Source organism: Amblyraja radiata, chromosome 25 (genome assembly GCF_010909765.2).
Source record: "Amblyraja radiata isolate CabotCenter1 chromosome 25, sAmbRad1.1.pri, whole genome shotgun sequence".
NCBI classification, from domain to species: domain Eukaryota; kingdom Metazoa; phylum Chordata; class Chondrichthyes; order Rajiformes; family Rajidae; genus Amblyraja; species Amblyraja radiata.
The window spans coordinates 16,125,655-16,141,088 of NC_045980.1; the positions used below are offsets into that span (position 1 = coordinate 16,125,655).

The following is a 15,434-nucleotide window of genomic DNA, read 5'->3' on the forward strand; positions in this document are numbered from 1 at the left end:
AGGAGAGTATAGAGTTCGACGTTGGATGGATACTGTATGTAAGAAGGGGATAGAGTTAAGAAACAAGGATAGCACTATGAAAGGATGGAACGTATTGCAACTAGAATGCCAGTGGGCAGAGGAACAAGTGGAAATAATTAAAAGACAGACAGGAGGTGAGAAACAGGTGATGGTTAGAAAAAAATAAACCCAGTGTTGGTAAATCCTCTGGAGGAGACTTCATGTCTGGCACGACGACCCTATTTGGTAATGAAGATGAGGAGTTAGATAATCTTGGGAGATGTCCACCTCCCTATGCCCTACCAGTAGCAATGGCATATTTACCTGGGACAGTTCCGTCAGTAACATCCCTATATCTTGAAGTTCTGACCTTACAGAGCTCCCCAGGATTGGGAGCACGGGAATGCCTTTCTGTGCGTAATTTGTTTAACGCATTGATGCTACCAGAACAGCTGGTCATTGTTAAATGTACTGCACACACTGGTGCTGGGGACCCTATAGCAAAAAGCAATGAGTTGCTGATAATGTATCCAAGCAAGCAGCCTGTACATCCAAATGCGTAGTGACAGCACGTAAACAGATGCTAGCAAATAGAACGGTCCTGCCAAACATGAAGGAGGTATGTACATTACAGAGGGACGCCTCTTATATATCATATAACTATGGAAACAAGAGGGCTGTGCCATTGATTCAGCACACCCCACTTGGACAAGTTGGTGTATTCGATACATTTTTACTCGTCTTACCCATGCTGGTAAGGAGGGAATGATAGGATAACAAAGGAAACGTGGTGGCAGGCCTCTGAATGTAAAATTTGCCAACGAAATAATCCAGGCAAATCAATTAAGATACCCTCAGCGGTGACGCCAATGCCATCACGACCGTTTGAATGCATACAGATTGATTTTGTTGAAATGCCAAGGGCCCAGTGTTATAAATATTGCTTAGTGATTTTAGATTTATTTAGCAGGTGGAGTGAAGCTCTACCAACCACTAATAATACTGCTGAAACTACAGTAACATTGTTGTAATCCCAGGTTTGGCCTACCTACTGCCATAAGTTCAGACAATGGTCTTCATTTTATTGCCACTATTAATAAGGAAAAATGTGCACATTTTAATATTCGACTGCAATTTCACTGTGTACACCACCCACAGGCATCTGGGATGGTGGAAAGAGTCAATGGGGATTGCAAAACAAAATTACCCCGGAGGTAAATCCTTTTTCTGACAGGCAACTATGTTATAAAAAAAATTGGGGATGAAGGAAAATTTGATGGAGAAATGAGGATAAGGTAGGGAGACTGAAAAGTCAAGGGGAGTCTGACTAATCATGATCTGGATCAATGTCCAATTAGGGTTAGGTAACCAGGATTTTGGTAAACAGAAGTCTTGTCAGAAAAAGGTAAAGTAAATTACAAAGAGACGTTTTTGAAGATGAAATTATATACTGCTGGTAAAACAATGTTTTTGTATATGTACTGCTTGTAAAACAATGTTTTTGTATATGTACTGCTTGTAAAACAATGTTTTTTATGTGGAATGTGTGAAATTTGAAGCAATGAGCAAAGTTGTGTGTCGCTTTAAGAAGTTTGTCCTTTAAAATGCAAATGGACAGTTTATGGTGTGCTCTGTTAAGAAACAGGCATGAATGGGGGGCGGAGCTATACTCGAATGATAAAATGTGTTGGTTGATTATAAATCTTTTGAACCAAGTTTAAAAAAAAGACTCATCCCGATTAAAGTGTTAAATGAGATTGGAAATGTCAAAATTACAGAGAAAAAAAAAATGTATTATTGATTACTGATTCTGAGTGAGTTCTTTTAGGAAAGATTGTTTTGATATGATAACAGAGGTTGTCTTTTAAAATGCAAATGAAGCAAGATTACTGTTTGCAAGCAAACAAAAAGATTTTGAAGCATGGGCTGTTTGAGGAAAATGAAGGTAGATGAAAAATTGTCTTATGACCTACAAAAGGGGGTTTGAGGGAAGTAGATTGGGGAAGAGAACATATTTGGAGAATTGAATATTTAGGTGGGGAGAGCCTCTTCGGATATAATTGGATTAAAGAATAAGTTCACAGGGAAGTGTTAAGAAGGAACTGAGATACGAGGATCAAAGGAAGACAAAAGTGCTGGAGAAACTCAGCTGGGAACAAGATTGATACAGGAAAAGCTGCTGTGTCCACCCCCTGGAGAGTGGGGGGAAGCCACTTACAGGCCCTGGGCAATTAACTAATTATGTATGGACGGCAATTAACCCATGTCTTGCCAGATCTACATTCCCAGGTTGGAGGAGTTTTTGCTGGAAGCCAGTGACCAAGGCCATAAAAGCTATACGATGATGGTGCTGGGACAAGAAGAAATTGAGATTGTGTTGAAAAAGAACAACCAAGTGTTGCTAACAACATGAACTGCTGTAAAGATTGAAGATCATCGTCGCTGGATACATTTGATTGACTGTGAACAGTTTGTGGAAACAAGGACGATTGGCTATTGATACTCCCTTTATTCTGGGGTGGCCCAGCCCACATGGACTGAACTTTCTTCAGAATGGCAAGCTTGTGGACTAACCCACATTTAAAGGATGGTACACACCTCCTTTTAAACAAGATTGAAGTCAAACATGACAAGCGCAGCAAAGATAACCTGACTACAGACAGTAAGAGGTCTGCAAAGGCCAGTTAAATCTACCTGTTTTTGCCACAACCAAGGCACTGGTGTATTTTTAGGAAACAGTATATTTGTGACAGGCATTGTTATGTTGCAAATGCAGTGCCACACAAGAGAAGCATGAACCAGTTACACCAGCACACGGGGAGTTCCAAGCGAAGCCGAATAAAGGCTGAGCAATTTTTATGATCCTTTTCCTGTCCTATGGTAGTATCTTAGTGTCACGTTCGGGGGAGGTTGGTGGCCATTTAAAATGTTTGGAGGGACTTGTGGAACGATTGTCCACTATGAAATGATTGTGTTACTAGTGTACTATTAATTTGTCTGATGAGTCTTTCGTATGTACTCAGCAAGGACTGTAGTTGTTATCAAAAATTTGATAAAAGGATGGAATGATGAAGCTGAATTTTAGTTAAAATATAAAAATATATTAAATAGGTTTCTGGGCTAGCTTATAGCTTATATTTAGTGTCAAATTAGGCTTGCCTCAGGTTGCAGTGTGTGGGATAATAAACACCATAGCATTGTCTCCCAAGGGACAAGCAGAGAGAAAGAGCTAGTCACATCTTTGAAGTAAGATGCCATAAACCAAATGGCCAATGTTTATGAGGGACCAAATGACAGAGAGGAAGCAGCGAGAGCTAGGGTGATCTCTGTGAAGATAAAATGGCATTATCCAAATAGCCAATGTTTATGAAGGACGAGAGAGGAACAGGGAAGTGGAAAGATAAAATGTCGTAGACCAAATGGCCAATGTTATCTTGTAACATGTAAACAAAAGGCCTTTGATGTGATGCATTCTGTGGAAACCTTTTCCTGTACCTCTGACCATGACTAATGTCTGTGAAATGTGCTAAGGGGACAAAAAAACCCTATTTAAGGCAATGTAATTCTGTTGTTCAGAGGAGGTGAACGGAGGACGGTCAAGTGTCTGTAATGGTCACTTGACTGGAGTTCTCCCTCCCTTCCATCGGCCGATAATAAGTAAAGTTGTGAACTGGTCTACCAAACAGTTTGTGTGGTGTCTGTTTATTAAGAAGCGAACCTGGTTTAGTAGTTAACAAAGTAGCATTTTCATCTCTAACTTCAAGTAACCCTTGCTTTCCCTCTCTCTCCATCCCTCCCCCTTCCCAGTTCTTCGACCAATCTGACTGTCCTCATGATTACATTTTATCTGTGTTTGCTTTGTTGTTACCTTCTCCTAGCTAACAATGATCTATTCTACATTTTCCTTGTTCCACATCTGTTTTGATGTCTCGTTTTCACACCTTACACTTCCTTATCTCTGTGTGTCCCTTTCCCCTGACTCTCGGTCTGAAGAAGGACCTTGACCCGAAACATCAATCATTCCTTCAATCTGGAGATGCTGCCTGTCCCGCTGAGTTACTCCAGCATTTTGTGTCTATCTCTGGTTTGTAGATTAATTGGCTTCTGTAAATTAGTGTATGGGTGATCGCTGGTGGACATGGACTCGAAGGGCCAAAGGACCTGTTTCCACACTGTATCTCCAACACTAGGCAAGCCACAAAACCTGATTTCCCTCCCTCCCTCGTTTTTTCATAAAATCTTGCGGAATTGGGTCAGTATCATTTAACAGTGTCATGAACATTGTAGAGGACCAAATGTATTTAAAATAATAGTAACAAATGCTCAACAGGTTAGGCAGCGTTTGTGGAAACTTGACTCAATTTCCCTCAAAGTTGCAGCCCCATCTGTTTTTTTATTTCATATCTCCAGCATCAGCAATTAGGCGGCGCCTTGAGGCAGCGGCTTGACTGCAGTCTGTTTGTCTTTTCTTTCTTTTCGTCCTGTTAGGTGTATGTTTTTGGTTTTAGTTTTATTTTATTTTTAGCTGTGTATATGTGGGGGGGGGGGGGGAACTCTGTTCCCTGCACGGGGACACAAACATTTCTCTGTCGAGTCTCCGTTGTCGTTGGGGCCTAACATCGTTGAGCCGGCGGCCTCCAACCGGAATCGACCTGGGCTCCAGTCGCAGAGCCTGCATCGCGGAGCTGGCCGACTTCAAAGTGCGGAGCGCTGTGGTGGAGCGCGGCTGTGACCTGACTTCGGAGCTTCGGAGGCTCCGGCTGCAGGCCCTGTGGACGGTAACATCGGGAGCTCGCGGGTCCCTGGTGGAAGACCACTTTTCAGAGCTCCCGCAATGGCAACTCTCCCGCCTGAATCGAGGAGTTTAAATCGACCCGGAGCGGGGCCTTACATCGCCCGGCGCGGCTTAAAAGGCCGCGGGACTTACCATCACCCACCGGGGGCTCTAACATCAAAGCCTCGATCAGCTTAATGCAGCAGTTTGACTGCTTGACTGCGGGAGAAGAAGAATAAAGAACAGAGAACAGGGAAGAGATAAGACTTTTGCCTTCCATCACAGTGAGGAGGTGTTTGGAGATTCACTGTGATGGATGTTTGTGTGGAGTTGTGTTAATTGTGTGTTTTGGTTTTTTGCTGTTTTGACTGTAGGAACGTAATTTCATTTGAACCTTGTATGTTTAAATGACAATAAACGGCATTCTATTTTATTCTATTCTGCTTGACAAGATCCTGTGCTGACACCCACTTTTCCATTGCCAACTTACCTTTCCCAATAGTAGGAGTACAACAATATTAAAAGTAGGATCTAATAATGGAAACTCAGTAAAACAAATCTAGCACTGGGCACTGTGGGTGGCTTGACGGTCTTGTCTTTGACTTTCGCTTTCCCGCCACGGTTGTGTTGCTGACCACCGTTGTGGTCAGACATGTTTGTGAGGACCTGTAAACCAAAGAGTTATTTCTGGAATAAATAAGTTCACAAAAACTTGGTTGCTGTTCTAACATCCGCCAAATTGGTGACCCCGACCTGTCTAGCCGTCATTAGACAAAGAAGAGCATGCAGGAAGACTACGTTCCCACAGAATCGGCCGGCACGAGGCACGGCTCACCGGGCTTCAAATTACCTTCGTTTTGACCAGACCAACCTCAGGTGTGGTTCACCCACGTGGAGGCACAGTTTAATTTACAACGCATTATTGCAGACGACACGATGTACTTTCATATGGTAGGAGCACTGTCGCAGGACTGTGCCTCGAGGCTGTTGCCATACATCAGAGACCCGCCAACGATCGCAAAATACGAAGGTTTGAAGGCCCTGCTGCTCCATACCTTCGGTCTCAGCCGTAGAGACAGGGCGGGGAAGATCCTGCACATGGACAGTGTCGGCGACCGGCGGCCATCCACTATCTGGCCCTGACGGACGGGCACCGCCCGTGTCTGCTTTTCGAACAGGCGATCTTAGAACAGATGCCAGACGAAGTCCTTCTGATGCTCGCCGGGGCTGATTTCAGTGATCCCCAGCACCTCGCAAGGAGAGTTGATGAGTTATGGACCCACAGACAGCGGGACGTTTGTGCTTTCATCCGCTCCACCGCCACGGCGCAGGTGCAACCGAGACGACATCGGGAGAAAGAGCATGACCAGCCCAGCGCTGAAGAAGCATCGCCGCTGCCGGAGGTGTACAGCTGACGACGTTGATGCTACTACCATCTCCGCTACGACGTGGAAGCCCGAAGATGCCGAAGCCCCTGTTCATTTCAGGGAAATGCCTTGGCCGACGGCCATAGAGGCGAACACGATCGGCCCAAATGAACGCCTCTACGTCCGTGATAGCCACTCCGGCCACCATTTCCTGGTCGACTCCGGTGCCATAGCCAGCATCCTGCCAATGACTGCCCGAGATACCCACGTCGGTAAGGTAGGACGCCTCCTCTCGGCCGTCAACGGGAGCGACATTTGCACTTACGGTACGCGGACCCATGACTTACATTTTGACTCCCACCCGTATAGGTGGAAGTTCACCATTACTGACGTCGCCCAGCCGATATTGGGGGCGCGTGTTCTCCCCGCTTGTCGATGTGCGAGGCGGGCGAATGGTTCCAGTGTCGGACCTGTGCCCTGCCAAGCCGCACAACCTGTTCATGCCCCAACAGCAACTCGACGAGGTAGCTGAGATCCAGCAACCTTTCACAGCCTTTCTCGCTGAATTCCCAGGGTTGCTCACGCCCCGGTTCGACGGGGCCGCACCCGGTCATGGAGTGGTCCACCACATTCCCACCGAGGGCCCACTGGTTCACGCCCATGCGCGCCGCCTCCCGCCCGATAAACTGCGCATCGCACGAGATGAGTTCCAGCTTATGGAGGACATGGGGATTGTCCGGCGGTCGGATAGCACTTGGGCTTCCCCACTGCACATGGTGCCGAAAGCGTCCGGGGGTTGGAGACCTTGCAGTGATTACATGCGTCTCAACGCCGTAACCACGGCAGATCGGTACCCAGTCCCGAACATCCAAGATTTCTTGGCTCATTTGGAGGGCGCCGCCTTCTTCTCGAAGGTCAACCTTGTCCGTGGGTATAATCAGATTCTGGTCCATCCCGATGACGTCGCTAAGGCGGCCACCATCACCCCTTTCGGCCCTTTCGAATGGCTTAGAATGCCCTTTGGCTTGAAGAACGCCGCTCAGGCGTTCCAAAGGTTAATGGATCATGTTGGGCGGGGTTTGCCATTCATATTCATCTATCTCGATGATATTCTGGTGGCCAGCAGCTCGCAGACTGAACACGTGCTCTTCGAACGGCTGCGTAAGCACGGGTTGGTGATCAACCCTGCGAAGTGCCAGTTCGGATTGCGCTCCATCTCCTTTTTAGGTCACAGCATTACCTGCCATGGCGAGCAGCCGCTGCCTGAGAAGGTCGACGCAATCCGTCACTTCCCGAGGCCACTATCCGTCAAGTGCCTGCAAGAATTCATCGGAATGGTCAATTTTTACCACCGATTCGGCCCGTCAGCAGCCGCCATCATGCGGCCATTGTTCCAGTGTCTAGCAGGCAAGCTTAAGGACCTGGTTTGGTCCAAGGAGGCTGGGATAGCTTTCGAGGGGGCTAAGTTGGCCAATGCCACCATGCTGGTACACCCTAGGGCATCGGCCCTAACAGCCCTCACTACGGACGCATCTGACGTCGCGGTGGGTGCTGTCCTCGAGCAGCGGGTAGGTAGCCGCTGGCTGCCGCTGACGTTATTCAGCAGGCAGCTGCGGGCCCCGGAGATCAAGTACAGCGCTTTCGATTGGGTGCTGCTCGCGCTTTACCTTGCGATCCGCCATTTCCGTTATTTCCTGGAGGGCCGCGAGTTTACCGCATTCACGGACCACAAGCCACTCACGTTAGTTTTAAATAAGGTGTCCGACCCCTGGTCCGCCAGCGGCACCTTGCCTACATATCCGAGTTCACTTCTGACATTCGGCATGTGGCAGGGAAGCTGAACGTTGTGGCCGACGCGTTGTCCCATCCAGCAGCCCCTGAGGTTTTCGCTTTAAGCCGAGGTGTGGATTACGCGGAGCTGGCTGCTGCCCAACGGGCTGATGCCGGCATGGGGGATTACCGCAATGCTGAATTGGGCCTCAAGTTGGCTGAGGTGCCTTGCGGCACCGCCGGCGTGCGGGTCCTTTTTGATGTCTCGATGGGCCAAGCCCGCCCGATTGTCCCGATTGCCTGGAGGCGTCGGATATTCAACCCCATCCACAGCCTAGCTCACCCGTCCATTCGCGCCACCTCTGCCCTGGTTGTGTCCAAGTTCATCTGGCATGGGTTATGAAAACAGGTCGCAGCATGTATCCCGTCAGACTTCCAAGATGCAGAGGCATGTGCGCCCGCCCGTACAGGATTTCGCTGTTCCAGACGGCAGGTTCCTGCGCAGCCATGTCGACCTGGTGGGTCCCTTGCCGTGTTCGTGTGGGGCTACTCACTTGCTAACCATCGTAGATAGATTCGCCAGGTGGGCAAAGGCAATACCGTTGACTGATATCTCCGCTGAGGCTTGTGCACGCGTTATTGTCTCCAATTGGATCGCTCGTTTCGGGGTCCCTTCCGATATTACCACCGATCGTGGGGCTCAGTTCACGTCCTCCCTGTGGTGTGGTATGGCGCAGCTGTACGGCGCAAAGCTGCACCAGACCACCGGGTATCATCTGGAGTCGAACGGTTTAGTCGAGCAGTTCCACAGACACCTTAAGTCGGCGTTGAAGGCCCGGCTCACCGGCCCCGATTGGGTTGACCAGTTGCCCTGGGTTCTCCGAGGCATCAGAACTACGCCTAAGGAAGACCTCGACGCCTCCTCGGCCGAGCTGGTTTATGGCTCAGTTTTGCGGGTACCTGGGGATTTTCTGCCCGCCACCCGCGATCAGGAGGTCCCGGCTTCAGCGGTGCTAGCTGACCTTCGCGAGCGAGCGTGCGCGTTGGTCCCGGTTCCCACTTCCTGACACGGGTCGTCCGCGGTGCATGTGCCTACCATGTTACGGGATTGTGCTTATGTTTTCCTTCGTAGGGATGCTCACCACTCGCCGTTACAGCGGATATACAAAGGTCCGTACAGGGTGCTGAGGACTGGTACCTCGACGTTCACGTTGGACATGGGTGGCAGGGAGGAGTTCGTCTCCGTCGGCTGCCTTAAGCCAGCCCACGTCAACGAGGATAGCCTGGTGGCGGTGGCCACTCCGCGGCGTAGAGGGCGTCCGCCGGCCGTTTTGCCGCCCTCTGCACCTGTTACCCCCGGTTATGTTTCACCAGTCCCCTCTGTTACGCCCGTCCCTCGTTCGCGTTTGTCGTGTCCCTCTGGTTCTGTTTTGCCGGCCCCTACTGTTACGCTCGCCGCGTGACCTCGGACTACGTGTTCCGGTCGAACCGTCCGGTTACCCGTGCGTTTCCGTACCGCGGATTCTGGGGGGGTCATGTAGCGGCGCCTGCAGGCGCACGCAGGTATCGAACCCGGCTTTCAGAAGCCGCGGTCACGTGACTCGGGAGGGGCTGCTGTTTTCGCGCGGTTTTGCTTTCGCGCCATAGTTGTGTAGCTGATCAACGTTGTGGTCAGACGTGTTTGTGAGGACCTGTAAACCAAAGAGTTATTTCTGGAATAAATAAGTTCACAAAAACCTGGTTGCCGTTCTTACATCCGCCAAAGTACTATCCTTAGGTACACAAAAAAGCTGGAGAAACTCAGCGGGTGCAGCAGCATCTATGGAGCGAAGGAAATAGGCAACGTTTCGGGCCGAAACCCTTCAACTACCCAAAGTACTATCCTTATTTGACTTCCAAAGTGCAACACCTCACACTTACCTGCATTAAACTCTATTAACCAGCCATCAGCACAATTGCCGAGCTGATCAAGATCCTGCTGTAATTTTTGATATGGAGGGACATGGATCAGGTGCAGATAAAGGAGATTTAGTTGATTTTGGCATCATGTTTTGTTTGCACGACCATTGTGCGCGAAGGGCCTGTTTCTGTGCTGATACTCTGATAGATATGCCATCCTCTTTATATCTAACATTTCTCACTTCCTTATTTGCAAAGGAACACACTAATTTCTTACCCGTTGCTTCAGTAGTAATATTACAGCGCAGGGACAAGCGAACCCGTTAAACTGCATCGTTTAAACGGCCCTGTGAGCGCCGGCCGGCCTGGGCGCTCTCGTTGCCTGGCAACCGCTCGCTTCCGCTCATAGCAAAGCTACTTCCGGTAAACAACTCGCGGTTTCCAAGCAGTGTCGTTCAAAGAGTTTTACATTTTCCTGAACAAAAACCCCCCTGTAAGTTGTATGTTGTTATTTATTTACTTAATCTTACAACAGTTGATGTTGTGGGTAAATTAAAAGTGGGCGCTGCTAACCCGTGATATCCGGTCCTGCTCCAGTAGTGGAGGCCTCAAGCACCCAGCGAGCATCTGATGGTTAATTTTATTTTGTCATATTTAGAATGTTTATCTGTAAACACGCGACAGATTTGGTCGTCCTGTCATATTCACCCAAGCAAATAAAAATTCCGAAAGGTTGAATAACTTCGCAATTTTAAGTCAAACCTATCTTCCCAGTCAAGATCCTTCTGACCTCGGATATTTAATTTGGCCTACATTTTATTCTAGTATAAGTTTGAAACTGTTAAACGTTGCTTGTTGAAGTAAACCAATAGAAAAATACTAAGTGAGCTGCAATTGGTGACGGCTGGCGTCATTGATGATGTTAAAATATTATTTACTTATCCCCACTCAGATTTTTGTGAAATCATCTTCTATCCAATGTCATAAGGTCTTGCCTTGTTGCAGTAATTAACGTATACACGTAGTCCCAGTCTCAAAAGCATATAGCATGCAGGAATCACTGGTGCTTAGTCTGTCAAAGATTGTGCTGACATAATGAATGAGATGGTGAATTTACTCTTGAATGCTTTTCCTTCCTAAACAGACATCACAAGGATGAGGTAAATTGCTAATTTGACCAAGTTCTTCTATTCCTTATTCTAATAACAATATTCTAACAATATTCTATTGTTCTAATTCTGTGTGACTTTAATCTTTATATGGCAGATTTCATCTTGTGAATGACATTGGTGAGAATCGTAGGTTTTTACAACAATCTGATAGTTTTGTTTGCATTATTAACAGTGTCTAGATTGCTTGTAAATTACTGACAACCTCTGTGGAAAAGTGAGAGAGACAGAACTAATGCCAGGTTAAGCACCAGTCATCCAATCAATTCTATTTCCCCCTCAAAATTTTATACTCGTATTTGTGCATTTGAACTGTTTCTAGCGTGTATTAGTTTGCTGAGGGAATCTAAAATGAAATAATCTGCATGCTTCTTCAAGGTCTGTCATACTCTAGAAAGTTCACTTACATTTTGATACATAAAGAGTTGACCACCTATGAATTACATGCTTTTGTTTTCTTTCAGAACCAACTAAAATGAGTGAACAGATCAAGTTCGTTGTCGAACAGCTCAATAAGGACCCCTTCAAGAAAAATTTCAACCTGATCACCTTTGATTCATTAGAGCCACTGCAGTTGCTACAGGTTCTCAATGAGGTTCTGGCTGAGATTGATCCAAAGGTATGTTTAACATGAATAATGGAGCTGCCATACCCTAACTGGTGCATTTATATGTTGCTTAAGGTGCAAGATACTTTCCCCAGACACACAAGTGCTAATGGATTAGCACTAAAATAGGTAATTATAACATATAACATGTGCTATAGACAGTGCTACTGATGTGATGCTCAGGGCCGCACTTAAGCAGGCACGGTGACCACGTGTATTGCTGAGGAATGGGAAGCACCTGTGGTGTATGTTGAGAGACCACCTGGATCCTTAAATCTTTCTCATCATTACCTGTTGGTAGTATTGGAAGCTGCTATCTCCCCTCCCCTCCCCGGCTGCACAGCTCTCGCCAGTCTGGGGATTGCTTAATAGTAGCACATTTAATGGCTAATGTGCTAATTATTTGATATAGTTTTACAATTACTATTGATATCGGATTCCATCACATTTTCTCACAGAATATGTCAATCCGCAGTAATACATCATGTAAAAGCAAATGGATCAGAAGTTTGTTCATATATGAAATTGAAAATTGGATTAATCTAGAGTAATTTTTGTAAACACCTTTGGGTGCCAGGGAATTCATATTGTCATTATTTTGATAAGGATTTAGTTATCACAGTAATTTTGTTCCAGCAAAAAAGCCTGCAAAAATATGTGTGCCCCACAAAATTTGGCCACAATGAAAATTATAGACTATAGACAATAGGTGCAGGAGTAGGACATTTGGCCCTTTGAGCCAGTACCGCCATTCATTGTGATCATCGTTGATCATCCCTACTCAGTACCCTGTTCCTGCCTTCTCCCGATATCCTCTGACTCCGCTATCTTTAAGAGCCCTATCTAGCTCTCTCTTGAAAGTATTCAGAGAACACGCAGAGAATTCCACAGACTCACAACTCTCTGTGTGAAGAAGTGTTTCCTCATCTCCGTTCTAAATGGCTTACCCCTTATTCTTAAACTGTGGCCCCTGGTTCTGGATTTCCCCCAACATCGGGAACATGTTTCCTGCCTCTAGCGTGTCCAAACCATTAATAATCTTATATGTTTCGATAAAGATTCCCTCTCATCCTTCTAAACTCCAGAGTATACAAGCCCAGCCGCTCCATTCTTTCAGCATATGACAGTTCCGCCATCCCGGGAATTAACCTTGTAAATCTACGCTGCACTTCCTCAATAGCCAGAATTTCCTTCCTCAAATTAGGGGACCAAAACTACACACAATACTCCAGGTGTGGTCTCACTAGGGCCCATACAACTGCAGAAGGACCTCTTTGCTCCTATACTCAACTCCTGTTGTTATGAAGGCCAACATGCCATTCGCTTTCTTCACTGCCTGCTGTACCTGCATGCTTACTTTCATTGACTAATGAACAAGGACCCTCAGATCCCGTTGTACTTCCCCTTTTCCCAACTTGACACCATTTAGATAATAATCTGCCTTCCTGTTTTTGCTACCAAAGTGTATAACCTCACATTTATCCACATTAAAGTGCATCTGCCATGCTTCTGCCCTCACCCAACCTGTCCAAGTCACCCTGCATTCTCATAGCATCCTCCTCTCAGTTCACACTGCCACCCAGCTTTGTGTCATCTGCAAATTTGCTAATGTTACTTTGAATCCCTTCATCTAAATCATTCATGTGTATTGTAAATAGCTGCGGTCCCAGCACCGAGCCTTGCAGTGCCGCACTACTCACTGCCTGCCATTCTGAAAGGGACCCGTTAATCCCTACTCTTTGTCTGCCAACCAATTTTCTATCCATGTCAGCACTCTACCCCCAATACCATGTGCCCTAATTTTGTCCACTAATCTCCTATGTGGGACCTTATCAAATGCTTTCTGAAAGTCCAGGTACACTACATCCACTGGCTCTCCCTTGTCCATTTTCCTAGTTGCATCCTCAAAACATTCCAGAAGATTATAATTTTACTGATTGTCCTGTTAATATTTAAGAACTAAGGGGTTTTACTAATCCTTTTTATTCAAACTGTAGTCTTGTTCCTCACTCAGATCTGTGGCAAGCACCCATGCATACAGCCTCAACTTTGATTGTAAATCGTCCATGATTTAGAAGGTTGCTAAAACAATTAAGTTAATGGTAGCCTGGATTTTATTTCTCATGTCAATTTGTTTTTGGATTCTTGCCTGGTGGTTACTCAGCAATGAACTGGGACTTTCTGAGACTTCTCAGTGTTTACAGTATGGCATATTATCTTGGATCCTTCACCAGGTTAAACCTTGTGAGCTTATTCTTTAAACAAGTGATTGGAGGGATGATATGAGATAAATCGTTATCGTTTACTTAACAATTAAAACTACTCTCAAGAGATTTGGATTTCATTCTAAACATTTTTATTTTTGTTGTTCTTTTGCTTTAAATAGTTTTTAAGTGTTTTTGAATCTTTTGCCTTCAACACATTTGATGGAAGGCATTGCAGTCAGAAGTATCAGGCTTTGCACGAACATGTTTTTTTTAAACATTTCACTTGTATAAAACATTGATTCCATTGTATTAGATAAGGCTGTTCTTTGTGCATGGTTAGGACAGTTGAATATTGCCAAGGTATTCAGTTGTAGAGCCACCACAAATAACCTCAGCCTATTTTCATTGATATCAACAAATGCATTTTAACACTTTTTGCTGGATTACAATCAGTATCGTTATACTTTGCTTTTGTTTCCCCTAGCTATTATCCAGGTATGGGGCACTGTAACTAATGGCGCATCCTCACTAAATCAATTATCTCATTAACTCAGGAATTAGATATGGGATTATTTGGCATGTTTAATTTAGTTACACATTGTCTTTACCATTAAAGGAGCAATCATCTAATTCCCATAACATTTTTACAGTACAAAACTGTATGTAAGGCGAATCATAGAAACTCCCAAATGCTTTTCACTCTCCCCATCTCCAATGATTTACACCACTCAGTCCCCATTCACCCACTTCTCTATAATTTAAACATGCAAATACCAAATTTAACATCAAATATTATTAACAATATATTTGTATTTTCTGGCAGCACAATATTGACATACGAGAGGAAGCACCAGATCAAACAGCCAAGCGAATGTTTAGCCTTCTGGGAATTCTGAAGTACAAGCCACCTGGAAATGTTTCTGATCTGTAGGTAGTATTTTACCTTCTTATCGCAAAGAATATTTATTTCACTATTTTTCTCTTTAGCTGTTCTCTTTCCCTTTTCTTCAGTGGGAAAAATGGACAGGTCTGAGGTCACCTGTTTTTATTCTTCTCTCTTCTTTATTACCGTATATCCACTAATTGGGCATGCAATCATAGAGGAAGCATTGTCAATTCATAAGATAACCTTCTGGCTGTGTGTTCAGCATTTAGAATATACTAGACCAAGCACAGACCCATTGGGTCTGTTCCCACAACGCGCGGTTGCGAGGGGAGGGGCCGCCCAGCAGCCGTCGGCCTCAGAGTGAGCGTCAGCTCCATGGCCTCGTATCCTCGGCGCTTCAGACCCTGAGTAGGGGAAGGGGGGGGAGGGTGGAGTGGGCGGGCGTGATGCCGAGTGAGCCTGCGGGCCGCCAGCGTGGACGGCGAAAAGCAGCGGGGGACCAGCCGACCTTTGGCTTCAGCCAGCGTGACAGAGTCGGGCCGGGGGGGGAGAGGGGGGGGAGATAAGGAGAGCCGGGCGGCAGCAGCCATAATGGTCGCGCAGGAGACGCGATGAGAAGGTGGCCAGCAGGATGCGACAAAATGAGTGAGTGGGGGGAAGGATTTTATTAAAAATGTGTACAGAAAAATGACTACATTTAATGAGGAGTGGATCAGCGAATGTAAAAGTAAAATCGCTACCGAAATGGTAAAAAT

At 46.1% G+C, this 15,434-nt stretch overlaps 1 protein-coding gene across 2 annotated transcripts in view; it reads left to right on the forward strand.

Moving 5' to 3' along the window:
- Positions 1–10,215: 10,215 nt before the first annotated feature.
- The window catches only part of ift81 (intraflagellar transport 81), a 56,982-nt gene continuing 51,763 nt past the window's right edge, over positions 10,216–15,434 (forward strand). Inside the window, exons 1-3 of one of the 2 annotated variants that reach the window (XM_033043268.1) lie at positions 10,216–10,303; positions 11,444–11,598; positions 14,617–14,720. In XM_033043268.1, coding sequence (XP_032899159.1) covers positions 11,455–11,598; positions 14,617–14,720 — 248 coding nt within the window. In that variant the 5' untranslated portion in view covers positions 10,216–10,303; positions 11,444–11,454. Of the gene's footprint in view, positions 10,304–10,447; positions 10,733–11,443; positions 11,599–14,616; positions 14,721–15,434 lie in introns of those variants that run through there. The other variant, XM_033043269.1, reaches the window with a different exon arrangement.